Source organism: Brachypodium distachyon, chromosome 1 (genome assembly GCF_000005505.3).
Source record: "Brachypodium distachyon strain Bd21 chromosome 1, Brachypodium_distachyon_v3.0, whole genome shotgun sequence".
Lineage (NCBI taxonomy): Eukaryota > Viridiplantae > Streptophyta > Magnoliopsida > Poales > Poaceae > Brachypodium > Brachypodium distachyon.
This window is the reverse complement of record NC_016131.3, coordinates 1,722,785-1,750,337: the sequence shown is the minus strand read 5'-3', so window position 1 is coordinate 1,750,337 and position 27,553 is coordinate 1,722,785. Positions and strand designations below refer to the sequence as shown.

The window sequence follows — 27,553 nt, the reverse complement described above, 5'->3', positions numbered from 1 at the left end:
AATGGATGTATCTATTCTTAAAAAGTGTTTAGATACATGTAAAATTTCGACAAGAATTATGTAACGGAGGAAGAGAGTTTTTTTTATACAATTTGGTTCAATTTTGTAAAAAAATGAGTTAGGAACGGAGGGAGTAGAACGGATGATTTATGTTTGGAAGTAACAAATTTACTTTGCAGAAAAATGAAAGAGAGAATGTTGATCCCAACTCCGCCGGGCTGCCAGAGAAATAGACGAAGTTACATACCGATGGCTCATTCGTTGAGCCGACAGGCGAAGTAGGAGCGGGCATGATACTGCATGACCGCTGACGGAATGATGTCGCTCTAGCTATCAAACGGATGGACTTGCCAATCATCTTGGAAACCGGTAATAGCTAAGCAAAAATATTGTTTTCGAGACTGGAGAAAGACCATTTGAAGCGCAATACTCTAGCAGATGGAGGGCGGAGCTGGACTACTAGTACCCTTGATGCGCACCGATGTAGCAGTAGCCTGCATGATGACTATTAATAAACTAACCCGATGCACTAAGCATTTTTAGATGCCAAGCATTAGCAGATATATTCTCAGTCATGTATGCCTGTGCATCAGGGAGCTCTCATTGAGCTCTGCCCCAGAGTAGAGGAGTCTAAGAGCTTGGTTGCCTCTACTCCGGAGATATCGATTTCCAAAGTCCAAATATCACAAAACAGGGTTAGGCTTCATCTAGCGACTTTGGCAAGGTGAGATCGTCAAACTTCTTGCTGGCTTAGACGCAAGTACCGAACAATTTCGCTCGCCTGTAAGCGATTTTTTCAGTTGGCATATCAACTTTTGCCCTCTACATGTAGAATTTTCTTGTTTGAAGCAAGATGTAACAATTGACCTTGACCATCTTAGCAACATGTCAGATGTTACAAGGTGGTTATAATCAGAGGTGTTGTCGTTTTTTATTTTACAACTATTTCACTCGTTTCAAAATACTCGTCAATTTAGATTCTTCAATCGTAATTTTGGGTGCTTGATTCCATAGGAATTTGTTGACAAATGTGCTTTCGATCATACGACAGAGGCAAAAAATTTAAAATTTTGATTTAAGAACAACTCTCATTTTGAAACAGCAGAGCTGGCATTTTGCCATGCCCAGCAGTTACACCCTGTCACTGCCGCAAGCAAAGCGACCCCGACGACTCCACCCGGACTAACTACCACGTCATTTGGCCGACGTGTCAGCCAGACGTGGCCGCTCCCACCCGGAGCGACGGCCACCTCGGCGGCGAGCGTTAAAGGGACATCGCCCGCGAACAAGGCAAAGGGCGTCCAACGCGCCCTCTTCCAGATCTCTCTCCCTCCCCTGCAGATTTCCCATTCCCATTCCTCCCGGGAACGACGACGGAGGCGGGAGGGAGCGGAGCGTGAGAGCGTCCCGCCTCGAAGCAAACCCTAATCGCCGCCTCCGAGCTCGCGGGGTGGCTTGGCCGGTGTCGGGTGACCGGGGATCCGGTTCCGTGGAGTAGAGAGAGCGTGCGCGTGTGTGGTGGGTGGGTGTGAGGGAGATCTAGGGCTCTCGCCGGCCATGGCGAGCGCCGGCATCGCCTACCCCGACCGCTTCTACGCCGCCGCGGCCTACGCCGGCTTCGGCGCCTACGGGGCCACCACCTCCTCCTCCGCCGCCATCTCCCGCTTCCAGAACGACGTCGCCCTCCTCCTCTACGGCCTGCACCAGCAGGTCACGTCTCGGCTGATGTACTCTGCTGATTAATTTTGGGATCGATGTTTGCGTTGATCTAGGACGAGACGGTGGAATCAGTGGGGAGGTTGAATTGTGGCGTCGGGGCTTGCTGATCTCGGTGGCCTTTCGTGTGGCGGAGAGTGGATTTGCTCTGCTTGTTGGAATTCGGTTGCTGATCTTGGGGGTTTTGTTTCGGTGTAGGCAACGGTGGGGCCGTGCAATGTACCCAAGCCAAGGGCGTGGAACCCCGTGGAGCAGAGCAAATGGACGAGGTTGGTATCGCTCAACTCAAATCCCGCTTCAAGTTTCTAATTATATGCTTCAGGAGGTTCTCGTGGTTAATTCCTTGCGGAAGTCTCGGTTTAACAAGTGGAGAAGTGATATAAGTTTAAACATGTAATCTGAGTAGACATGATCTCTACACTCTGCTCATTTTCTTGCTTGAGCCTTTGTTAGACCTTAGAACAGAGTGTCGTGACGGAGCCAGAAGTTTGAAAGCAATTTTTCTTATGTTGCAAAGACCATAGCTGCTTCATAGTTTCGATCTCAGAATCATTATCCTAGATAGGTGATGGAGCGGGAGAAAAATAGCCAGTAAACACCAATTTTGCAATGATCATGCATGCCTTTACATTAATGACGCTCGCTTATACTATTTGTGTTTTTAGTTGGCATGGGCTTGGAAGCATGCCGCAAGCAGAGGCGATGCGTCTTTTTGTCAAAATATTGGAGGTATAACTAGTTACGTGATATTCTTCAGTGTGTGCATAATGTTTTGAAGTTGTGGTTGATACATTGATATTGTGGCAGGAGGAAGATCCTGGATGGTACTCTAGGGTCCCTGAGCTCAACCCTCGGCCTGTTGTAGATATTGAAATGCTTGTAAGTCAGATTAGATAATATATTGGGTAAATGTATGAGGTTCTCTCTGCCAAAGTTTATTGCTTCCCTGTTTGTCCGATTATTCATAATTCACTTTATCCTCCAAGTTATTGGTTTTTCAGTTATCTGTATTTCGTTTTATAGAAACCAAAGGAAGAGCCAAATGTTCTACCAGCTTCGACAAATGGAACAACACCAATTCCAGAACCAAAAACCATTTCTGAAAATGGAAGTTCAGTGGAGACACAAGACAAAGTTGTTATTCTGGAAGGCCTCAGTACTGTCAGTGCTCATGAAGAATGGACTGCATTATCTCCTAGCGGCCAGCGTCCTAAACCCCGTTATGAGGTGCGCCATATGTTCCCTTGCCTCTCTATTTCGTAACTCGTACGATTAAGCCTTGATGTGAATTCTGGCTACTGCAGCATGGGGCAACTGTATTACAAGACAAAATGTATATATTTGGAGGAAACCACAACGGGCGTTATCTTAGTGACCTTCAGGTATGTGAAGCAAAATGTAATAATCCAGCATGTCATATCTTCGCATTGTAGTTTGTTTGTTAGCTTGGACTTCGATACATCTGAGCATATTTTGTTCCACTATTTGTCACCAAATCATCCTCAACATAATTGTGTTCTCCTGCACACAGAGCCCAGATTAAATATTTATTCTATTCATGATTCCTAAACCTGATCTTTTGTAATATCAGTGCGGCGTTGAAGTACAACTTGCAACATTTCCAGTCATCTATATGTTTATTATGCAAATATTACAGTTAGACTCTTTATCAAAGTGAGTATATTGTAACAATGCAAGTAGACAATGATGAATTTTACTCGAAATAGACTGCAAACAAAATACCAAGTTTTGTTATCATTAATGATGTTGGTATTTCTGCATTTGGACTTGAGAGTGTTGAGTTTAACTAGGTGACTTTGAGAGGCCCAAGTTATGGATAAATTTAGATAATAGTTGGATTAGTTTAAATAGAGGTATGGAGGAGAAACCAACTTCGTCTACAGACCATCAGTTCAAATCTGCCCCATTTGAGACAACTATAGCATTAAGTAACACTGACTTAATGCTTTTTTTTCCTCACAATCTGTGCCGACCCCACAGGTTTTGGATCTGAAGAGTTTGTCTTGGTCCAAGATTGATGCCAAATTGCAAGCAGGATCCTCTGATTTAGCTAAAACAACACAAGTCTCTCCATGTGCTGGCCATTCTTTGGTAATTTAAGCACAAATAGTAAAGTTGTTGCCAATCATTATCTTTCAGATGGTAATCCTCCACTGCCACTTTGTAGATATCATGGGGCAACAGATTCTTCTCTATTGCTGGGCATACAAAAGATCCATCTGACAACGTTACAGGTTTGCCAAAACTCACTTTTCAGTCAGCATTGTACTGTGATGCTAATTATGTCCCTAATGTCTGTGATTTTTTGTTGATGTTGTTACTCTGTTTCTGGTGTTTTTATGCTAGTGAAGGAATTTGATCCTCATACTTGTACCTGGTCGATTGTCAGCACTTATGGAAAACCACCGGTAATAATTTTCTTCAACCCATAGTTTTTTCTGAGTCCAGAGAATTGTTTCACTGTTCTTTGATACGCACGTGTCTAAAATTTTAGTTACAAATTTGAAAGTTAATACTAGGTTCATAGCCATGTATAATTTTATTGTTGCAATAATCCAGTGGTGCATGCTCAGATGAAACAAGCACCACTACCAAGTTACGCTTAAATGATTGAATGATACAAAATGTTACTACGTAAACAATGCTCAGTAATTCTAAGTTGGTTATCCAGTTATGTGAAGGTTATCCAGTTATCTGTTGCAGGTTTCTCGTGGAGGTCAGTCAGTGACTCTTGTTGGAACAACACTAGTCGTGTTTGGTGGTGAAGATGCAAAACGATGTCTTTTGAATGACTTGCACATTCTTGATCTTGAAAGTATGACATGGGATGATGTGGATGCAATGTGAGTACTGGAATCTTGATCTCTCATACATAATTGTTCTGAACATCACTGCTCATCTGGTGAATAACACCAGCTGCTTCGTTGTATCTGAATTCCAAAATCAAGACTTGTCCATGAAACATTACTGTTACGAAGTACTCGATTTTAGTCAGCACACATGTGTCAGAATAGAACCGGTATGCATTTTGCCTTTCACCGGTTATGATGGAAGCTTCTCTTCCTAGTGAGCTGCTCCCATAAACTTAGGTCAAAAGCTTTTCAAGTAGATTACTCTTAATGTTATATGGTTCTGGGCTGAAGTGCTTAGCTAGCTGTTTTGGATCTTATTTGTTAAATTTGTCTTAGATAGGACTGATGGAATCCTGGAGGTAATAAATTGATTAAATAAAAGAGAGAATAAAATTAAAGGAAAAAACAGGGAAGAAATTTTGCATGTGAAACCTGCAATTTGTTTCAGTCATACAGGCTGTAGAATTGGTCATGTGATTGGAGCTTCATTCCCATTCATCTATTTGATCAAGTCAACTAAGTACCTGTAGTTCTAATGATGTGTATGAATGGCATAGTTCTGCATGATGGAATGGAATAGGGAACAATCTTGTTTTGGATGCTGAACTTTTATAGTTGTATTACCGTATTTCTGAATTTAATCCATCCTGATGGTGTGGTGTTTGCTTTATGTTTTAGAGGCACCCCTCCTGCTCCAAGATCAGATCACGCTGCTGCTTGCCATGCTGACCGCTATCTTTTGATTTTTGGTGGGGGATCTCATGCGACATGTTTTAATGACCTGCATGTCCTTGATTTGCAAACAGTAAGAACGAATTTCTTGTCGGAACTCTAAAGTTCAATTCATTGCATGTGACAAGCTGTATTGTTGGAATTATAGATGGAATGGTCAAGACCCAAACAGCAGGGTCTGCTTCCAAGCCCACGAGCTGGCCACGCAGGTGCAACTGTCGGGGAGAATTGGTACATTGTTGGTGGTGGCAATAACAAAAGTGGTAGGCTTTTAAGTGCCTGGTCTTGGTACATTCTTTCTGATCTACAATATCAAGATGCATCCATTTATGGCTTTCAGTATATGGTTATATATTCATATTACTAGTAGATTTTCACTTGCTGGGATAATCTCCCCTGTTTATTTTGTTACGGGCTAATTGGATATGCTGCAAAGAGTTTTGGAAGGCACAGTTTCCTTGAACCTTGCACTCATATAGCACCAAGGAATTCCTTCTGTGCTCCACTCAACAGTTGATTTTGGCTGAACTTAGATTTTGGCTTGCAACTTGCTCCCTGTATGAGAAGGTTGGTCACATTAATGTTGAGTGATCACAATGTCACACGACCTCAGAAAGTATCCTGCAAGATTTATTTGAATCCACAAAGCAATGGTTCATGTACAGTTGCCATCTTGAATGCAAATTGTACTATCTTATTATTTTCCTCAAGATAACATGCATTAATTTGAGTTATATTAGCATTTGGCGAGCTCATGCATTTGTCTTTTCAGGTGTCTCTGAAACACTTGTGCTTAACATGTCAACTTTGGCGTGGTCAGTTGTCAGCACCGTAGAAGGACGTGTTCCTCTTGCCAGTGAGGTATTCCTCTTGAGAAATATGTTGATGTTCGAATGATTTGTTTTGGTTGGTAATATTTCACATCCTTGTTATTTTTTAGGGCATGACTCTAGTGTGTAGCAATTATAGTGGAGAAGATTATCTCATTTCCTTTGGAGGATACAATGGTCGGTATAGCAATGAGGTAACTCACATTTCTTTAACCATGTTTGTGCCTGGAAATTGCATTTGAAGTTTAACAGTTTTTCCTGTCGACAGGTCTATGCTCTTAAACTTAGTGTGAAATCAGATTTGCAGTCGAACACAGAAGACCAACCCATCTCAGATAGTACATCCAGGGTTCTGGAACCTGAGGTTGAAATCTCTCAAGATGGGAAGATACGGGAGATAGCCATGGACAATTCTGATTCGGTGATGTCTTGCTTTCATGTCTTGGACTATAGACTGGCCTATGTTGACATGACAATTTCAATTTCAGTGCTCAAAGTTGAGTCTCATCTTTATTGTCGTGCTGTGCTGAATTTCAGGTAAACAGAAATGATGAAGCAAGCGAACAACTTTTGGCAGCCCTTAAAGCTGAAAAGGAGGAACTAGAGGCAACACTTAACAGGGAAGGACTGCAAACTGTTCAGCTTAAAGAAGAGATAACTGAAGCAGAGGCTAGAAATGCTGAGCTAACAAAGGTGAGTGTTTTTTTCTGTGATTTCCTGCTGCTTTATTTCTGCCCCTACAAATTTGTAATTTCTTGTGCCCTTTATCCTGCATAATCTTGCAACCATCCTATGGACATTCTCTTTATGGATTAATGATGTTATTTTGTAATATATGTATTTTCAGTTTGATTTATGAATGATCTTATAACCCAGCATCTGAATATTTAATGCTCTCTTTGGACTAAGCTCTTCATGTATAATAATGTGTGTCCGTGTGGGTCTGCCCATTGCATATTTCTACAATGTACTACCCCATCACCTTTTGTAACACCATCTTGGTCCTGACATATATTCCAAACATAATTTGGGCAAAGCAAATGAGTCGACCATCTAATTTAAGATACATTGGTATTGCATTCAGTGTAACTACACAGTATGCTCTTTCTTTGTGTTTCTACTCGTGAGTTCTAATTTGTATGCACAGAAAAAAAGAAAATCTAAATATGATTCTTTTCCTGGTCAGATGTGTGGATGCTTATTTTTGTGGCATTTAAACTGCAGGAACTTCAAGCTGTCCGTGGCCAACTTGCGGCTGAGCAGTCAAGATGTTTCAAACTTGAGGTACCCTTTATTACATTATGTAAATGAACAGAATGTAAGGAACACAGACCAAAACTAATAATCTCCAAGCATTTGTTCAAGGAGTTTTTGGACATGTGGTTTGAGGGTATATTCTGGAAGCCAAGCGAGCATCGTGTCCCAGATAAATATACCCTGTTTTGTTTTCAGGAATGCAGAAATGAGAGTTGTATCACCCTTGTAATATTTTGTGCACTTGAGCAAATTAAAAAGGCAAAAACAAAAACATAGTAGTAGAACATGTACGCAAAAAATATGATCATATGTGCCGTACAATTACGCTTCATATATTCCCTGTTATCTCCTTGTAAGAACCTTGATCATATTTCGTTTTCTGGATGGCCTCCATAGGTGGATGTTGCAGAACTCCGGCAAAAGCTTCAGAGTCTGGATGCGCTGGAAAGGGAGGTCGAGCTGCTTCGACGGCAGAGAGCCGCTTCTGAGCAGGCAGCATTGGACGCGAAGCAGAAGCAAGGCTCCGGTGGCGTGTGGGGCTGGCTTGTCGGTACCCCTCCTGACGATTCGGAATCGTGATCGCCCCACGGAGCGATTGTTCTTAGTACTCCCCATACAGGCCAAAATTCATATACTTGTAACATTTACACACACTTTTGACGATGTCGTCTACAGTTACCCTTTCTTCTTCTTTTCCATTTCATGGCATTGGTGTTCATTATACGACAGAACAATAAGGTGTTGCTGGCGAGCAGTTAATCATCTCACCATCAGACAGTCCATACTCTGTCCAGCTCATCGCAGTCACTCGGATGTAGTAATGTTACTATGTTAGGTTGTAATGGCGTGTACACATCATCCATCCTGCCAGCATTGATTTTTTGAACTTTTTTATACATCTCAATCAGTTTTAGTCCTTCTATACTTGTTGGTTAATGTGTTGGATTATCACATCGGAGAATTGTGTCTGATATTTCTGTGGTTAATGTGTTGGATTATCACCCTCGGAGTATTTTGCATGAACATGACATCGAAGACATACTCCCTCCCGTCCATGTAGATACATGTGTATGCAGACAACAAAGTTGTGACACTTAATATGGAATATTTTCTCGAACAAAATGTATTAAGTGATGGGACTTAATAACACGCAAAAAAGTAAACCCGTCCGACCCTTACCCAGTTGTTGCTGGGTTAAAACTTAAAACCAGTGCGATCCGGCCAGCTCTAGAACCTTCCATGCTGGCTGGCGAATGAATGTGGACGAATCTGTCCGTGCGAGCCAAAACTGGAAACCATGAGCGCACCCGGTTAAGGGCGGGGCTAAGTTGGTCATTTTACCTTCTCCCTTTATTTATTTTCCCAAATACGACGAGTTCAAGGGCAAAGGGCAAGCGCTCCTCCCCCCTCTGCTTATTAAAAGGTGGCCGCCGCCGCCCCCCACTCCATCCAGCATAGCACACGGCACAGAGAAACAGAGAAGAGGAGGAGAGGAGGCAAGGGCCACCCGCCGCCGCCGCCGCTCTCGATCCTTTCTCCGATCTCCGTTCCGCTCCGCGCCGCCTCGTCCTCGACTGCGACAGGTAGTAGTAGTAGCAGGAGGAGCTACAGGTAGTAGTATTAGTAGCAGGAGCTGCCCTCGATCTCTTTACCCTTTTCATTCCTTCCGAGGTTTGTTGTTACAAGAGAGTACGGAGTAGTTAGACAGCCGCCCCATGGTCGTATTTTCTTCTGCTTCTGTAAAGGCGATTAATTCCTCTTGGGGAAGTGCTGGAATCCATGCGGGGCTTGGGTTGGGGTTTGGATTTCAGGAGGATTTGCTTGCGTGACTGCTTGCGTGTTCAGCTCAGCCCACAGCTGAACCAACCCCCGCGCACGCCTCTCTCGTTGCGTAGGTCCGAGCCCCTGGGCAGCTGAGTTAGATCTCGTTCTTCACGGGGGGAATTCCTGGAATAGCTTACTTGGCTGACCTGGTTTGGTGTTACGCGTTTACCAGCGCTGCAACTTCATGGTAAATATTTGTATTGCACTAGCTAGTAGTAGTGCTAGTTCCTCCCCTTTTACCAGAAGGTAGGTTCAGGAGTAATGAGTTTAGACATATGCACATGTACAAGGCAACAATTTCATTCCCTGACATCCCAATTTGAAGAATCCATAAACATGCGTCTGTCAAAGGTTTTGGATTTTAATGCTATATTACACAACTAAGTATAACTGCCCTGTAAGCAAAGAAAGGGGCATCGATGTGTTTGTACTGTGTCCCGGAGCTTCGAGTGAAGGGCTGGGAAGCAATGCCTGCCTTTTGCATACTGCTCCGGAGAGTAACTTGTCGCCTTGTTATGGGAAGGAATTAATGGATGGCTAGTCCTTGATTTATTTTCTTCCTTGGTAAAGCTACCATTGGCATACATCAGCATCTAGGTTTGTTTTTTTTTACCTTAAAAGCTGTTGTTCATCATGCAAAGAATAGGAACGCTGATGTTTCGTTCTGTATACCTGGAGCTTCGAGTGAAGGGCAGGGATGCAATGCCTGCCTTTCTCATACTGCTCCGAAGAGTAACAATGGCCTTCTCATGGGGGAAATGGATGGCTTGTCCTCATTTTTCTTTCTTGATTAGATTCAGTTGGCATATATCAACAACCCATTTTTAACCAAAAAGGAGGCATATTCAGATTTAGATGTAAGCAGTAGAGCCTTTTCTTTTCCTTTGCCCAATTATGGGCGTCCATTATTTGCAACTATTATGGTATTGCAAGGAAAGGAGGGATACTGATGTTGAGAACTGTGTCCTGGGGCTTCGAGTGAAAGGTAGGGACGCAACGCCTGCCTTTCTCATACTGCTCCCGAGAGGAATTGTGGCCTTCTTGTGGATGGAATAATGGTTTGTTCCATTTTTCTACCTTGGTAAAGATACCATTGGCACATATCACCAGCTCTTTGTGTCTGACCTCAAGATGCTCATCATGAAAAGATTGTCTGCTTTTGCGGCGGTAGTGTAGGATAGCATAAGGCCCATTGAGCTGAACAACTGTTTTCGATTAGATGATGATGGGTGAGATCACTGACTGCTTCTTTGTTGTTTAAATATTGCAGGTCTCAAGATGTTGACTAGCACCTTTGCAACATCATGCACGCTCTTCAGCAATGTTACAACCGAGGCCTCTCAGAAAGTGGTCAAGAGCCCTTCATCTCTAAGCTTCTTCAGTCAAGGTGTGCTGCAGGTTCTGAGCCTGAAGTCATCCAAAAAGCTCGATGTTTCTGCTATGGCCGTCTACAAGGTGAAGCTTGTCACCCCGGAAGGGCAAGAGCATGAGTTCGAGGCACCTGATGACACCTACATCCTCGATGCTGCCGAGACTGCCGGTGTGGAGTTGCCTTACTCATGCCGGGCCGGAGCGTGCTCCACCTGCGCTGGCAAGATCGAGGCTGGCTCTGTCGACCAGTCAGACGGGTCGTTCCTTGACGACGGGCAGCAGGAAGAAGGCTATGTTCTGACCTGCGTGTCGTACCCCAAGTCGGACTGCGTCATCCATACCCACAAGGAGGGTGACCTTTATTAGGGCTCTTTCCATGAGAATTCCTGCGTGTCAAGCTCCATCTTTATGTGCAAGTCGTGTTAACTACTAGTCCAGCTTGTCTCAACACTCTGGTGGTTGTTTATCTCCTGTCTCATTTTGTCCAAGGTTGCCATGTTGGTGCAGTAAGATTGGGAACCCATGGAAATACCAGCTAGTAGTCAATAAGAACAAGCTTTAATGCAAAATATATAATTCATGGTTCTGAACTGTTCTTCATTTTCAGTGCCTGATTCTGACATTTACTACTATGGACATTCTTCCTGGTTGTCCTTCTTTACTTCTCTTCTCATACTATTTATTTCCCATGAATATGCTTTCTAGTTAAAACTTAAATGTTAAACATTCCCAAAGCGGAGTAAAAGTTCAAACTGAATGTCTTACATTTTCTCATGCATGCATTGACAAAGTGAATGTCGAACATTTTCTCGTGCATGCATTGACAAATGAATGTCGAACATTTTCTGGTGCATGCATTGACAAAGTGCAAAAGCAGACCAAAGTGTGTGGGCTCTGAGAAAATGGCATGTCTGTGCCAAGAATCTCATGGTTCTCAGATGTTTGGGGATGCTCTCAAGGCTACATTGTTTTATGGAATTCTCCCTTGTTTTATCAGGTCGTTGATGTTGCAGTTTGGTGCCGGCCGAGAGATTCTCACCTTCTCTCTTTCTTTTCATTTTGTCCTCCACCTGACTTGTTTCATTTTGCTTTCTTGTCTAGTTCACTAGGATAAAAGTGTTTTGTCTTGGTGCCATTCGCACAAATTGATAGATGTGACCTGACAGCAGAACAATCAGAAACAAAATAAACGGCTGTTACCGAGAAATAAATAAATAAACATGCAACCATAATTTGATTACTATATTGTTTATGAACTTCACTCTTGAAGGGAAATGATTTAGATCAGGTGTAGCAAAACGAATGGTATGTTCTAACCATTGCAAGGTCAAATTTTCCACGTCATTAACCTCCACTTGAGAAACAGCCATACAACCAACATTTAAGAAAAGATTATACATACATAGCTAATGCTCCAAATTCATAGAACAGCCAATGCCAAACCGATAAGAGTCCTCCACACATCCGACTAATATCAACATTATGCCCGACTAGAACAAACGGAATCTGAATCACTAATGCAGGACATCTCACACGAAGGGTGCACTTCGACCTCCTTTTCCTCGTCCAGTAATACCTAGTGACGTTCTGCAAAAACGGTGGCAGAAACTCGGAGAGAATACTTCATGGGGACACACCCAAGCACACAAAAGCTCACAATGACAGGGAATACGGCGAAACAAGACATGATGCAAGGCTTAGAAGCATTTGCGGTGGACAATCGCAGGGCCGGATTCATCATACTCTCCCTTGGATATCCACATCTGCGGCAGCAAAATGAATCGGGGTAAGAAATGTTTTCTCCAGAATAAGTGGTGCAAAACAAAAAGGTTGTGTAAACAAGTACCTGTTGGAAAGTGCTGAGGGAGGCAAGGATGGAACCACCGATCCAGACACTGTATTTCCTCTCGGGAGGAGCCACGACCTTGATCTTCATGCTGCTCGGCGCAAGGGCGGTAATCTCCTTGCTCATCCTGTCAGCAATGCCAGGGAACATGGTCGTTCCTCCACTAAGCACAATGTTTCCGTAGAGATCCTTCCTGATATCGACATCACACTTCATGATAGAGTTGTAGGTGGTTTCATGGATACCAGGAGCCTCCATACCAATCAGTGAGGGCTGGAATAGCACTTCTGGGCATCTGAACCTCTCGGCGCCAATTGTGATGACCTGCCCATCTGGCAACTCGTAGCTCTTCTCGACAGTGGAGCTGCTTTTGGCAGTCTCCAGCTCCTGCTCATAATCAAGGGCAACATAGGCAAGCTTCTCCTTTATATCTCTTACTATTTCCCGCTCTGCAGTTGTAGTGAAAGAGTAACCCCTCTCTGTAAGGATCTTCATTAGGGAGTCAGTCAGATCACGACCAGCAAGATCCAGCCGGAGAATAGCATGAGGAAGTGCATATCCCTCATAGATTGGCACAGTGTGGCTCACACCATCTCCAGAATCAAGCACAATACCTGCACAAGACATTACATTGGGTAATGCAACCAATAAAGGGATACATTTTTGCATACATAAACACGCTTTGAATAGGAGAAAATGGATATATACCTGTCGTACGACCACTGGCATAAAGAGAAAGAACAGCTTGAATAGCCACATACATCGCGGGTGCATTGAATGTCTCGAACATGATTTGGGTCATCTTCTCTCTGTTTGCCTTTGGGTTTAGAGGAGCTTCCGTCAGCAAAACTGGATGCTCTTCAGGAGCAACACGCAGTTCATTGTAGAATGTGTGATGCCAGATTTTTTCCATGTCATCCCAATTGCTTACAATACCATGCTCAATAGGGTATTTCAAGGTCAAGATACCCCTTTTTGACTGTGCTTCATCACCCACATAGGCATCTTTTTGGCCCATCCCAACCATGACACCTGTGTGACGAGGGCGGCCAACTATGCTGGGGAAAACTGCTCTTGGGGCATCATCGCCAGCAAAACCAGCCTGGAGAGATGAGAGACATGCTTATTTTTTGAAAATAATTTTATTTGCTGAAAACTCGAATAAAACAAAGGATGAGCGTCAGACCTTGACCATTCCAGTGCCATTATCACATACAAGTGGCTGGATATCCTCACCGTCAGCCATTAGTCTGCACAGGGCAATAAAAAACCATCTTCATCATTTACTTATTCAAAATGAATTTGAATATATTAACTCCTAAGTATCTGGCAAACCAGAAGTAAGGTTGATGAGGACAATAACACAGAAGACATAACTACTTGAATCCTTGATTTGAATGATTTCAAACTAATATCTAAAACCAGTTTAACCAACTAAAGAGGGGAAATACAGTTGTAGTTAGCAAATCCTATCTCTCGCTCTGATTGTAGCAGGTACTTCATCACTAATGAAGTTACAGGACAAAGGGCAGGCTGAGAAAAGGAATCACAATTCTGAAGAAAGCACATAGCACTTCAATCACATTAATGGGTCCTTTATACCTAAAATATTAGAGAGGACAATAAGCTGTCCTTGCAGCCAGACATGCTTTACCCATGTGCTACTGTGGCTATCGAAGTTAAATAAATTATAGCAGTACTGGATCGCAATTATAGCTGTTGATGAACATCCAGCCTAGCAGTTACCAATCAATGTTTAGCCATCAAACAAAAACTATGGAGGTGTAAATTGTAAAGTCTGTAACTATCGAAGTTTAATAAAATTATAGCAGTACCGGATCGCAATTATAGCTGTTGATGAACATCCAGCCTAGCAGTTACCAATCAATGTTTAGCCATCAAACATAAAACTATGGAGGTGTAAAGTCTATGTACCAGCAAGTAGTGACACTTTCTGGTTTTGCTAGCAAAAGGAATATCTGAACAGGAATATTTTTTTTCTAGTATAACAAATTAACAATGTCCGCGAGAACCTGTCCCACTTGAAATCAGCTCCCTGATAATTCGTTTACGAGTATTCGACTGGGCATCCGTTTATTTTTAACTAATCCTAGCCCGGTCATCCCATATACACAGGGTGATGGGGCAAACCGCAAACCCATTTCTGTCCCCAAGATGCAACAGTCCATGGAACCTAACCACATCACGCGCTAGCATCCTACCAGATCCCATCACGCAAGTACCATCCGAAGCCACACACACAAAAACGAGTCCACTTCATATTCCCAACATGTCAGCATCAACCCTGAAGCCCCCAACCAAACAACAATCACAGACGAAGAGACAAACCAAGCAGCAAACCCACCAGTCACTAGGCATTTTTGCAAGCAATAATCAGCTCAACTAAAGCCGCCGCCGATCGGAGGACCGCTGGAGCAGCCAAACCCCCACCGCCGTACAGTCGCCGCACCCTTTCCTTCCTAGCGCGCGCACGCACCGCGGGACCCCAGCTCGCAGATCGCGCGGGGACAGAGATCCACCGACGAAACCTCCATGGCGCTCGGAGCGATCGCGTCCGCCAGATCCACGCCCCCAGAGCCGGATGAGCACGGCGACTACCGAGAGAAAGCAGACGACTACGATGACTACACCAACAGTAAAAACAGATTCTAGGAGGCCCGCGACCAGATCCGCGGTCCAACGACGAGGAGGCCAGGAGGCACGGAGAGAGGGAGAGGGAGATATCGGACCTTGGCGAGCGAGGCGGCGGCGGCGGAGACCGGCGAGAGAGAGGGGGGGAATGGTGGTGGAGACTGGAGAAGACGAGTTCCTGCTGCCTGCCAGCGTTTTGCTCTGGCTGACGGCTGCGTCGTGTTAAATACACCTCTTCCGGGATTCAAAACGGATCTGGTCTGCTGTCTTCTACCTGTCCTCCTAATTAATCAACGCTCTTTCTTTTTCTTTCCTTTTTCATGTCATAGAAATCCCAATTAACCATTTCCGATGTACAGAGTACAGTACAGTAACTTCTTTTGTAGTGCTAGCGAGATATTTGGACTAAAACCAAATGTACTGGACCAGCATAGTTGTACGCGGGTTTCTATTTTCTATATCGATTTGGGGGTGATCATGGCGACAACCTGGACTTTAGTTGTTTTTTTCCTATTAAAAAAAACACAAATATGTTCACTCGAAATCACCATTTTTTTTGCAAAATCAATAAAGAGGATTTTTCTTTTTTTTAGCGAAAGAGGATTTTGCTATAAAAAAGAGAAAGAAGGAAGCAAAAACAAACTTAATCAACCGCGAATACTACGAATTTGGGCCTTGAAATGAAACCTGGCCCATGATCGCTGGCTACCAGCAGACCGGCGTGGCGTAGAATCGGATTCCCCTCCAGCAATTCAATTCATCATGCTTATGAATACAATGGAACTGATCAATGCAGTGGTATGATGAATTAAATTGCCCAAAAAATCTTAAAATTATCCATGCAGATCGACCCACAGGAATTTAAGGGTGTGGTTATTTATAAGTCTCTTGTTTTTTTTAAAAAAACTAGAAGATACCCCGTGCGGAAATTCTTGTTGACAACGGTTGCATTTCTCAGTTGCGTCAACCATTCCGCACTAGAGATGATGGTGGGGGTTGTAACGCTAGTGGCAGCGGCGAGCGCCCACATCTGCCCAACTACATCCACCCATGCCATCATCAGGCAGGGATGTGCATAAAATCGAAGAACCAACACCAAGATCTGATGAGCCGAGAAACGAAACCAAGAAAGCAAAAAAAAATGGGTTTTAAGACATGAAGAACCAAAATTAAACCGATCCGTTCGGTTATTACCTCGGTTAACTGAAAAAGACCAAAAAACCGAGTCAAAATAGGCAGGGCAAAAAAAGGCCCAGCAAGCCAAGCCCACTACGCTTGCGGTCTCTCTCTCCCGTCCCATGATTCCTCATTTCTATCGACAGAAATCAACTCGCTACATACGCAACTCCTCCTACCTCGGCGGTGTTCCCGCAGGACTGCCTCCTCTCTTCGCTCCCTAGGTCTTCTCTGAGTAGGGACGATCGATGCCGTCCTCCTCTTCCTTCTGCCCCCTTCTTCTCTGAGGAGCGACAGCCTCCTCTTCTTTCCGCAAGGCCGGCACGACGTCGGTGCAGGCAGCAGCGCGCCCGGGCAGAGGGGCCGCAACAGTCGGATGGGGCCCGTCGCGCCGATCTCGTGCTCCTTGTCCGCTCGCTGCATGCCGTTGCGCCTCATCATCGTCGGCCCTCCATCGATCCGGCGGACTCGAGGATGTAATGTCGAGCGTGTCTTTAAAAAGGAAAGTTGGTTGCTCAGCTACTTGATTCCTGGGATTCCAGCATCGGTTTCTTATGCATTAATGTTGGTGGAGGGAGATGAGCCGGGCTTGCATCAGAGGAAGTCGTTGGGTTACCTGCGTGATGGTTAATGGCTGGCTGGATGCAAGGCTCGTCCGTATCAGATGAAATATATTTGGAAATTACAATGGGAATTAGATGAAAATTAGAAATTAGATGCTGCCGTGGATAGACTGCATGTGCAGCTTGCTAAATTAATTGCACTTAGTGGATTTCTAACTTTATAAAGTTTATAGATAGCATTATAAACATAAAACATATCTTGACAGAAGGAACTGAATATATAATCCCCGTCATCGACGCAGCTGACTTGATTTAATTATTAGCAATGCGTGAAAGAAAAACAAATACAGGACACACAGATGCATGGCCTGACCTGATGAGATGAGATGCTTGACAGACAGTTATTAATTTCAGCTATCTGCTTTACGGGATTGCAGAAACGAGCCCTCTGGCCTCTGCCGTACGCCCGTACCGACGAGGTTTGGTGAAAGGAAAAATGAATTAATTTCGATCGGTTCCTGTAGCAGGAAATCGTGAGTATAAACAAGCTAAAGACGGCCAGCCATACAGGACTTCTTCTCGCCCTCAGTCTCAGCTCTTGAGTCAACATTTTGTATGTATAACCACGATCAGCTCGTATGCAGATTGATCTTGATTCATAAATAAATGACTGAAGAAGACTCGTTGCATAATCTCGCCACAAGTGGCTCAATATAACAGCAAGCTTATTCGGTTAATCATTAAAATAGGTAGAAGCAAGAAAGTTGGGCAGACAAGCCAACCTACGTTAACCTCAAAGTGAGCTCTATTAAAAACAAAAGAAATGTCGTGCTTTAAGAAATTTCCAAATAATCCATACACGAGATGTTTGGGTGCTACGTCCCGTGAAGTTCATGGAAAATTTACATTCCTCGTGGCTTATGCGAAAAAAACAAAATTAAAATATTACATGTATCTAGACGTTTTTTAAACATAGATACATCCATGTTTGGAAAAATTTGCAACAAGTAATATGGATCGGAGGGAGTAGATGTTTTCTAGTCCTGCTTTCGACATTCTATATTTCGCCTAAATCAACTCAGTTCAATTTTCACGAGACTTGCATACATAAGGTATTTTTTTTCTTCGCGAAGGGAATACTTGAGTATGTGTTTCCTTCTAAATATGTATATATGTGTTTCCTTTGTTGAATGTTAATTTTGAAACTTCAGGATACATTTAAATTTTCAAATTTAAAAATAAAGAGAGCACGCGTGTGCCACTCACTCCGGAGCCCGGACTACATAATCCAAGTTCGTCTAAGCTAACCTCAAGAATTGATAGTCCTTAATTATCAAAGCATGTCTGTGGTGCTTAATTTGTGACACGACTTGAAAAGAAACGAAGCTGAGCTTCATGCAGATGTCACACGCGTACTCTACAAGTCCACAAAATACTTTCTTTGGAGCCGTCACAACAACTACCACTATAATATACTAAGAACTAAGGAAAGAATCAATATTTTGGCTCTGCTTCCTCAGACAAGAAGAAGATTAGAAAGAAAAGAAAAAAAAGACAAGCAACATTACAAAGGCTAAAGCTTGAGCTGATCACAAATGGGACAAACTAGCAACAAGACAAGGAGCTAACGCTGAGCAGATCACAATGGAAGTCGAGTGATCCCTTGGCATAGCACCAAATGGCTCCCTCTTGGGTGCAACGCCCACAAAACAAGAACATGAAACACAAGACAAAACGCAAGAGGATAGTATATATAAAGGGCGATCCATATCCATGAGTTGTGCAGCTTAAATTACTTGCTCTGTATTAGAGACCGAAGCTGCTTGTTGGTGGAGAGTTGGATTCCTGGCAACAATGGCGGCGGCCGTGTTGGTGGCGGCGGTCTGTGGGCTCGTGGCGGGAGCGTGGTGGATGACGCGGTCATGGAGGCGGCCTTCGGAGGCGATGCACGGCATACCCGGCACGATGGGGTGGCCCGTCGTCGGTGAGACCTTCGCCTTCATCGCTGCCTTCTCCAACCCCTCCGGCATCCTCAGCTTCATGCGTGACCGCCAGAAACGGTAACCAGTTCATCCTCTCCGTGCAGCAGTCGATGCAGAGGCCGATCAAGAACGAAACCTGAACGATATATAAATAATGCATACAAAATGCCATGATATTGAAATTGAATGCAATGATAAATTGATTTTTTTATTTCAGGTTTGGGAAGGTGTTCAAGACGTACGTGCTGGGGAGGACGACGGTGTTCATGACGGGGAGGGAGGCGGCGAAGATCCTGCTGTCGGGGAAAGACGGCGTCGTGAGCCTGAACCTGTTCTACACCGGCAAGCAGGTGCTGGGCCCCACCAGCCTGCTGACCACCAACGGCGACGAACACCGCCGCCTCCGACGCCTCATCGCGCACCCGCTCTCCGTCGACGCCCTCAAGAAGCACTTCTCCTTCATCAATGCCCTCGCCATCCAGACCCTCTCCTCCTGGTCCTCCGGCCGCCGCATCCTCGTCCTCAACGAGGCCTCCTCGGTACGTCAAGATCATTTTTTTTTCCGAAAATGGAAGTTTTTATTGATCTCAACGGCATATATTGACCGTAGGTCAAGATCATAGTTAGCTGCTTCAATTCAAAATGACCTATGAGATTGTATATATAGTACAAATTGTATTTTGGTTTTGATCTTTGATTAATTCTGGGATGATTTTGGGGTGGATTATCAGTTCACGCTGAAGGTGATCGCCAACATGCTGGTGAGCCTGGAGCCGGAGGGGGAGGAGCAGGAGAAGTTCAGGGCAAACTTCAAGGTGATCTCCTCCTCTTTTGCATCCCTGCCGCTCAAGCTCCCCGGCACCGCGTTCCACGAGGGGCTCAAGGCCAGGAACAGGATGTACGCCATGCTCGACGACGTCATCGCCCGCCGCCGGGCAAGCGCCGATGCCGGCGCCGGGCACGACGACTTCCTCCAGATGCTCCTCATGAAGCACGCCCGCGGCAGCGGCGGCGAGGACGACGAGGAGAAGCTGACGGACGCCCAGCTCAAGGACAACATCCTCACCTTGCTCGTCGCCGGCCACGACACGACAACGGCGGGGCTGACGTGGCTCGTCAAGTTCCTCGGCGAGAACCCCGACGTCCTGCAAAAACTCAGAGTAAATGATGTTAAACTCAACTGGCCCGGAGATTCTTGATTTCTTTCCTTCAGCTTGACAGCCATATTGACTGTTATTAGTTGTGAAATGATGTTAAGCTTGACTGTCATCTGATCTTTGGCAGGAAGAGCATATGGGGATCAAGGAGGAGCTAGGCGGCGAGGAGCATCTGAGGTGGTCAGACATGAACAACATGCCGTACACCAACAAGGTGATGAACGAGACGCTGAGGAGGGCGACCATCCTGCCATGGTACTCCAGGAAAGCCGCACAGGACTTCACCATTGACGGTAACTACCACCTCTGTGTCCGGCCGGCTTTCCCAACTACTCACCGTTTGCTTTCATTTCCAACATATGTTTCATGAGATTGTACCACAACCGCAGAATTAATTCTCACCAAAAACCCGCAAATATTTGTCGAACCAAGCTACCGCCTTTTCGTCGACGAGCGGATATTTCCTTTTCTTTTGAATGAACGAACATCGACAAGTGGTTTTGTGAATAAACCGATGCTGGGACAACACGCAGGGTACCAGGTGGAGAAGGGCACGTCGGTGAACCTGGACGTGGTGTCCATCCACCACGACGCCACCGTCTTCGCCGACCCGGAGAAGTTCAACCCGGACAGATTCGACGTGAGTTCCTCCTTGACCTATCACGAAGCACAGCATGGTCTGAGCTCTTTTGCTGACGAAAACACAATGCAATCTGGATGCAGAGCACGCTCAAGCCGTACAGCTTCCTGGGGTTCGGCAGCGGGCCAAGGATGTGCCCTGGCATGAGCCTCGCCAAGCTCGAGATCTGCGTCTTCGTCCACCACCTCGTCTGCAGATACGAGTAAGTCCAATGGTGTTCCAACTTCCAACGCTGGCCGCTCTCTACTGCAGCTACTGATGGTAATGGTGCCTTTTTTTTCTCTGATGGCAGCTGGAAGCCCATGGAGGAGGACAACTCGGTGCAGCCGACGCTGGTGCGCATGCCCAAGAACAAGTACCCCATCCTCGCCACCGCGCTCTGAAGTCTGAACTCGGCTCCGTCTCCATCTCCGGCGCACATGTCGCCGCGCGAGGTTTCTGCTTCTGTAGAAGCCATGTACTCCCAACATGGCGAGAAGGAACTGGCATATGTATTCTACCGAGATTGTCAGAGACATATAGCCAGACAGCAATATTTTGTATGACCGCAACAGTGAACTTTGTGACTATCACTGTTGGGTAAGGGCATGAGCATGGTAGAAGATTTTAATAAGCCATGGGCAAGCAGCTTTTTTTTTCATCAGTACACAACCAAATAAACAGAGTTAAACAGCATGGCATCAGAGATCCGCATGAAGCTGAACAAGAAAGAAATACTCCCAAATCTGTAGTAGCATGTTGCTATTAAAACTTGCAACTCCAGTTAGTCGCTAACAGACAATGCCAAAAATCTCATTTACAGATCTTATGTTACAACTCATGAAGTTGAACAAGAAGAATAATTCTAATGTTTTTCCCTTCTAAAGACCAAATATGTACTATATTGCGAGCCGGTAAAGCAAGAATAGCAGCCAACAATTCACATTTTAAAGTTATATTAAAACATATTAGCAGCACTAGCTGCTCCGGGTGCCGGGAAGTGAAGTGGCAATGAACACGAGCCAGGTAGTTAGCAGCCTAGCACTAAAGAGGCAACTCACAAGGAATGGCACAGCTCAACGAAGCAGCAGCAAACTCAGGTGGTTCAGTCTCAGAGGCAGGCGAACAGCGACCAGGTAGCAAAGCCAACCAACAGGGACTGAGGGGCAGGGGCAGAAGCATCATTTTTTAGGCTGCAGAGGTCCTCCAGTGCTATGTCAGAGCCATAGGTTGCAATCAAAGAACATGCCCTTAGTTATTAGAGAATGGTCTGTCGGACAGGCTAATACGGGAGAACTGAAACCAATCCAGAACAAAAGAAATAACCCAAAAAGAAGCCTGCCAAAACAAAAGAACATTTAAGATGGTATGATAACTCAATCTCGAAGATAAAAAGACTTACTGAAATTACCAGTTCATTTTCCTTTTATGGATGATTCATCACTTGAATTTCTTCAGATGTTCTCAAGCTAAGTTCAGTTGATCATTTCCTTCCGAATACAACCGAAACAAGAACATGGTACGCCAGTCCAATCCCACGTATGCCACACATATAGAGGCCCCATGAGCAGAACCAACATGACTGTGCACCAACACACGTAGCAACAAAAGCCACCTTACGAGTTTCAACCAAAGCAAGTTTCGCTGAGTAGAGTATCAAGCAAAAAATGTAGGACCAAGCACCAAGCATTATGACCAAGTCATATGCCTTCAAATAAGCAGGAAACAATAATAAGCAGGTCAGTAATATGGTTTATAAATAAAATAGCTGCTTACTCACGGTACATCATAGTTCAAATACATGACCACAAAGTTTCAAACACAAGGAACCACGCCTCATGATAGTAGATACGGTTTTCATACCTGGATAGAAAATACATCTCAAGATCCAGGCCATCAATAGGGACCAGATCGGTCGCGACTGTAACGGTCACCTCCACTTCCACCATCTCGGCTACGACCAGAATATCGGTCACCACCACGGTCAGATCGGTCACCCCCACGGTCAGATCGGTCGCTGCCACGGTCAGATCTACCACCACCATACCTATCATCCCTGCCACTGTATCTGTCACCTCTCCCACCATCACCATCTGGGCACTCTCTAGCAAAGTGACCAGGTTTGCCACACTTGAAGCAATCCCCACCACCACCTGAACCACGCGGAGCACGCCCACCACCAGAATCACGGCCACGGTCATTACGAGATCCACGATCACGATCATAATCACGGTCACCATTACGGTCTCTACCAGCTCCTTGCGGCTGAGCTTTATCAACAGTGATGGCCCTCCCATCCAAATCCAATCCGTTCATGTCCTCAATAGCTGCTTCCATGTCTTTCTTCTCATCAAAAGTCACAAAGGCAAATCCACGTGACCTGCCAGAAAACTTGTCAAGGACCACCTGCACGTTATCAGAAAATAAACTCAGACAAACAAAAAAATAGCTCATGCTAAGTAACCACTGAAGTGCACAAAAACTGTATCATTCAATCAACCTAGAAGAGGCCATAGATATTTCCCAAAATAATTCAGAAACTAAGAATAAGTGAATAAAAGAACCTGACAAATCAATACTGGGAACAATATGCAGAAGTATGTCATCTTGTTCCTTAATAACCTATTGCACTGGTGACGGCCATATAACAGGGGAAAAATAACAGGGGAAAATGCGACAAGACATACTACTGCGGAAAACAGGACAGCAGCAGGCATAACGTTTGAGCACAACTACTCCATCATTGCTCTATCAAGCGCTGAGCATAGGGCTGGCAAAATGATTCAGATTTCTTGTAATATTGATTTGTAAGAAATGCTTATATCCTAATGCAGACACAATAAGAATAAACGAGAGGTTCTCCAAGTCACCTTTGCCTCAGTGACATTTCCAAACTTTCTAAATGCATCCTTGAGGCTCTCATCAGTTGTTGACCAGGACAGGTTCCCAATGAAGCAACGGTACTCATCCACATCGGCCATCTCTGAGAGGATAAACAGGTACAACAGTGTACGATAAGTAAAATTGTGAGGGCGAGCATGACAAGTAAAATTGTTGCTTGTTAGGGCATGTCAACATAGAGCTATACATATTGTATGATGATTTACAACAAATATTTTCATTGGACTTCCTAAGAAATAGTACATCTTAACCAGCAAAAAATTAACCATGACAAGTTGCTGCTTCGTTTTTTCGACAGTATAGGAAATATCTTCATCTTTCACAGGGAGCAGAGTAGCAGAACAGAGAAGTGGGATTGCTTAGTATGTACGAATAACGGAAAGAATGTAAACAAGCTGTCATGGACAGTCACAACGTGCTATACTACTGTTGCTTCTTTTACCGATTTGTGGAGAACAAAATTGCATGCAGATTTCTTATCTGTGCTTGTTAGGTTAGCATAAAACTAGTATTCAGAAGAGATAAACACTCTAGCCCCTAATTTTGAAAGAACACAGAAGTAGCATAGAGCTAGGTCTACACAGACTCTCTGACCATAGTAGAGTACCCGTATCGGCATGTACATACAACCTGAAACCAGATACATCTGACATATTCATACTGGGAGGGATGGTGTCAGGTACGAATTAAGCATGAACGGAAGCTTCATTAGAGCCGACCGAGCAAATCCACTATTCTTGGCTTCCACCAAACATATGGCCAAAGAAAACTCTACGAATCGCAGATGTACGGAGAAGCAGCAGCAGCTACTACTGTGATCACTCATTCACTACAGCAACGGATCCGCGGACAGGAAGCGGATCGAGCAAGCAAAGCAGGGATGGGAGAGGGGGCAGGCTCGTGTACCTTGCGCGCTGAAGACGGAGAGACGACGACCTGGGAGGAAATGGAAGATCGGGGGAGGAAGGAAGAGAGGTCCTCGGCGAGGCGCTTCCGGTTTTATATGTCGGAGGAGGGGATTCCAGGAGTGGAAATGTAGAACCCTAAAATCCTGGCGGCGGCGCGAGATATTTTTCCATTGTGGTGATGAGCTCAGCGTGGCAGGCGGGCCCCGGAGACTATTGTTGTGTTGCCCGCCCGCCTCGGTCACGCTGGCCTGGTGGGCCGCATTTACCTTCGGCGCCCGGGCGGGGCCCACTAACGCACCACCAGGAGTACTTTTTTTTTTGTCTTAAAAACAATTTTTAGTAGTGTCTTAATTATTTTTCTTTTGTAAGACTATAATAAGAGGCCATCTACTGCTCCCTCCGTCCCATGATACGAGGCACGCACGCATACCTATATTCTCAATTTGATTAATTAAATATGTATCATTTTTAACAAAAAATACATCATTAGATTCGTTATCGAAAGAACTTTCTAACGGTATAATTTTTAAATTATTTAATGTATATTTAGTTAGCTAAATTAACGATCTAGAGATACGTGCGTGCCTCGTATTATGGGATGGAGGGAGTACTAATTTTCTCCTCACGTCTTCTCTCTCCTCTCGGATCTGCTCTTTTTTAATTCTCATCTCTTTTTAATGCATCTACTCCATGTTATTTGTTTTTTCTAATTTTTCTTCTCTCCACATTCTTGTTACCCGTACACAAGTTGTTGTACTTTGCAAGATACACATGTTAAATCATTTTATTCTTTTCACCTCCACATAGGACTAATATATTCTTACTAACGGTTTGTGAGAGATTTAATGACTTTGTATTGGTTCGTGTGAAGAGGCGGTTGTCAGCATAATAGACAGTTTCATCATTAGTAGGATACCATGTCAACAAAACGGCTAAGATGACGTGTTAAGAGACTAGCATTGAAAGTGGCCAGGAGCTTAGCGGTCGCTGATTGTTCCGTTCACATTAAAGGTTTGTTCCGTCCACATTAAAAAATTAATACTACTAGTAGTATTGAAGAGTAAAAATTGTGCGTTTGATCATTCTTACGCCCTTTGTTGTTTCTTTCCTGGTGTCAACCGCAGCAATGGAAATGGCCGATCAATTGTGCTAAAAGGAGAGTTTAGCTGTTGAGCAGCTCTCTTTCAGAGTGCTGCCAGAGTGTTTCTTTCTCCTGCTAGTGCTATACACATGCATGCATTTGAGCAGCTCGGACAACACTCTGTCAGCATCCAAAAGAACAGAAAGAAAATCAAAAGGGGAAATAAAAGCAAGTGTTCTGCAACGCGGTTTCCCAACCAACGGTCACCTCCTCGTCGTCGTCCTGCTCTCCTCCAAATTCCAATTCCCGGATGAATTTAACAACAAGAAGAAGAAGACCTCACCCAAAGTCTTCTTAAGGTCGTCGTCTTCTTCTTCCTCCACTACCAATTTCCACCGGCGAAACCCATCTAGCTGAAGCTAAGCTACGCCACACCTCCAGTATCCGGCCATGGGGTTCTGGGAGCGCGACCACGAGTGGGACTGGAAGAAGACCGCCATCTGGGCCGCCGTCCTGCTCCTCGCCTTGGGGGTCCTGGCCCTCCTCATCGTCGCCTTCGCCGTCGCTTCCCCGCCCAAGGCCACCGCCGACGACGCCCTCCTCCAGCGCTTCACCCTCTCCTCCACCCCCTCCTCCCCCACACCCAACTCCACCATCTCCTACAACGCGACCGTCGCGGTCTCCCTCTACAACCCGAACATCCACCGGGCCATCTCCTACGGCGCCATGGCGGCCGCCTTCTCCTTCAACGGCACCCGCTTCGACGACCAGGCCACGGTGGCGGCCTTCGAGCAGGGGGCGCGGAAGACGACGACGGTCCGGGTCACCGTCGGCGGCGCCGACCGGGCCGTGAGGCTGTCCGCCGCCGGCGTGGCGGAGTTCGGGAGGGAGAAGGGGGACGGGAGGTTCATGGTGGAGGTGAGGATGGAGTCCGTGATGCGGTACAAGGGGAGGAAGACGGACTGCCCCGTGGTGGTGGTGTGTCCTTTGCTTCTGCAGCTTGTTGACCCCGCCGTCGCCGCCACCGCGTTCCAGAAGACCAAGTGCACCATCCTCAGGGCCAAGAAGTCCGGCTGCTAGCGCTAGCCGGAGCTGGAATCCATTCTAGATCTGCACCATTCCTCAGGGCCAAGAAGTTGATTCACTACTACTGTAAAAAATGCCCAAGAACAGTTCTTAGTGCACAACCATTCGTGTAGTGTATGTACTATGTGTCGATCTCCTCACTAAGCTTGTTTGTTCTACTTGTTTCGAGAGAGGGAAATTGGTTGGTTGTGGATCTATTTGCTGCTGTATTTTTTTTTTGTTTGCGTGATCGACTTGAGGCTATGGTCAGACTTTGTTGGTTTGGGTTTTTTTGGATGGTTTGCATTTGCAACTGTTGAATACAAGATGCTCTGTTCTAGTGGAGTGCAAGGTTTCTTTGAGACTTGGGGTTGTTGGAACTTCTTCGAGGTTTGCTCTGTCTCTGTCGGACACGGTGGACAGGGTAGGGCTACTGGATAAGATGATTGGCTTGTGCTTACGTGGCACAGCCATGCTGACTAGGCAAGAGGAGAATTAATAGGGACAAGTCGATCACTTATCATAGCTTGCCTTTCCAACAACCCAGCTTTCATTTCAAGACGATCCTACGCGGACTTCTTTGTTGCGGAGAGGCGAGAACCACTGAACCAGACCAAACAATTGCTTATACTCCCTCCGTCCCGAATTAATTGGCGTGTTATACAAATCCACTTCGGTTAATTCGGAACGGAGTGAGTACTAGTTTTCCTAGTCACTGGCCTTTCCAGAGTAGAAAATTTCACTCTTGTAAAAATTAATCCTGATACCCGAAAGTTGCTTAAAGATGCACATGGTAAGTTTTATATTGACGTCTTTACCTTACTAGACCTCCGACCTAGAGGGCTTCTCGCTCAAGAGGCATTGCAAATGATGACGAATCGAGATCGCCGTTAAGGTATTTTGAATCTTTCGACCGGAACTCAAAATCAATTGCTCAAAACTAACTACACAATGTCCACTAATAGGATTTCATTCATGGCGTCATGGGCGGGCATTGCTT

General features: G+C 45.0%; 7 protein-coding genes across 7 annotated transcripts; 5 read left to right on the top strand and 2 right to left on the bottom strand.

Annotated features, from left to right (window-relative positions):
* Positions 1-1,218: 1,218 nt before the first annotated feature.
* On the top strand, positions 1,219-8,312 carry LOC100824362 (acyl-CoA-binding domain-containing protein 6). The gene is made up of 18 exons (XM_003562894.4): positions 1,219-1,710; positions 1,915-1,985; positions 2,382-2,445; positions 2,524-2,595; positions 2,740-2,943; positions 3,021-3,098; positions 3,718-3,828; positions 3,905-3,971; positions 4,084-4,145; positions 4,441-4,580; positions 5,268-5,394; positions 5,470-5,584; positions 6,094-6,182; positions 6,262-6,345; positions 6,420-6,572; positions 6,689-6,844; positions 7,376-7,435; positions 7,805-8,312. Exons 1-18 carry the CDS (start codon positions 1,558-1,560, stop codon positions 7,985-7,987), a joined length of 1,989 nt encoding a protein of 662 aa, XP_003562942.1. The 5' UTR covers positions 1,219-1,557; the 3' UTR covers positions 7,988-8,312.
* A 514-nt stretch (positions 8,313-8,826) lies between these two features.
* Positions 8,827-11,209, top strand: LOC100822000 (ferredoxin-3, chloroplastic). The gene is made up of 2 exons (XM_003562886.3): positions 8,827-8,991; positions 10,503-11,209. The coding sequence occupies exon 2, from the start codon at positions 10,511-10,513 to the stop codon at positions 10,967-10,969; it is 459 nt and encodes a 152-aa protein (XP_003562934.1). The 5' UTR covers positions 8,827-8,991; positions 10,503-10,510; the 3' UTR covers positions 10,970-11,209.
* Positions 11,210-11,848: 639 nt separating this feature from the next.
* Positions 11,849-15,339, bottom strand: LOC100846890 (actin-3). The gene is made up of 5 exons (XM_003562882.4): positions 15,200-15,339; positions 13,636-13,699; positions 13,158-13,551; positions 12,450-13,063; positions 11,849-12,366 (listed from the first exon to the last, which is right to left on the bottom strand). The coding sequence occupies exons 2-5, from the start codon at positions 13,693-13,695 to the stop codon at positions 12,301-12,303; spliced, it is 1,134 nt and encodes a 377-aa protein (XP_003562930.1). The 5' UTR covers positions 13,696-13,699; positions 15,200-15,339; the 3' UTR covers positions 11,849-12,300.
* A 3,355-nt stretch (positions 15,340-18,694) lies between these two features.
* On the top strand, positions 18,695-19,468 carry LOC112269932 (cytochrome P450 26B1-like). The gene is made up of 3 exons (XM_024457459.1): positions 18,695-18,900; positions 19,040-19,361; positions 19,433-19,468. Exons 1-3 carry the CDS (start codon positions 18,695-18,697, stop codon positions 19,466-19,468), a joined length of 564 nt encoding a protein of 187 aa, XP_024313227.1.
* On the top strand, positions 19,275-21,294 carry LOC100821145 (abscisic acid 8'-hydroxylase 3). Its single transcript, XM_024457261.1, has 6 exons — positions 19,275-19,361; positions 19,554-19,982; positions 20,107-20,272; positions 20,513-20,619; positions 20,703-20,821; positions 20,912-21,294. Exons 2-6 carry the CDS (start codon positions 19,578-19,580, stop codon positions 21,000-21,002), a joined length of 888 nt encoding a protein of 295 aa, XP_024313029.1. The 5' UTR covers positions 19,275-19,361; positions 19,554-19,577; the 3' UTR covers positions 21,003-21,294.
* Positions 21,295-21,345: 51 nt separating this feature from the next.
* Positions 21,346-24,595, bottom strand: LOC100844345 (glycine-rich RNA-binding protein RZ1A). The gene is made up of 5 exons (XM_024457262.1): positions 24,406-24,595; positions 23,469-23,581; positions 22,462-23,004; positions 22,010-22,306; positions 21,346-21,936 (listed from the first exon to the last, which is right to left on the bottom strand). Exons 2-3 carry the CDS (start codon positions 23,577-23,579, stop codon positions 22,495-22,497), a joined length of 621 nt encoding a protein of 206 aa, XP_024313030.1. The 5' UTR covers positions 23,580-23,581; positions 24,406-24,595; the 3' UTR covers positions 21,346-21,936; positions 22,010-22,306; positions 22,462-22,494.
* Positions 24,596-25,673: 1,078 nt separating this feature from the next.
* LOC100846650 lies at positions 25,674-26,898 on the top strand. Its single transcript, XM_003559141.4, has one exon. It carries the CDS (start codon positions 25,939-25,941, stop codon positions 26,566-26,568), a length of 630 nt encoding a protein of 209 aa, XP_003559189.1. The 5' UTR covers positions 25,674-25,938; the 3' UTR covers positions 26,569-26,898.
* The last annotated feature ends 655 nt before the right edge of the window (positions 26,899-27,553 follow it).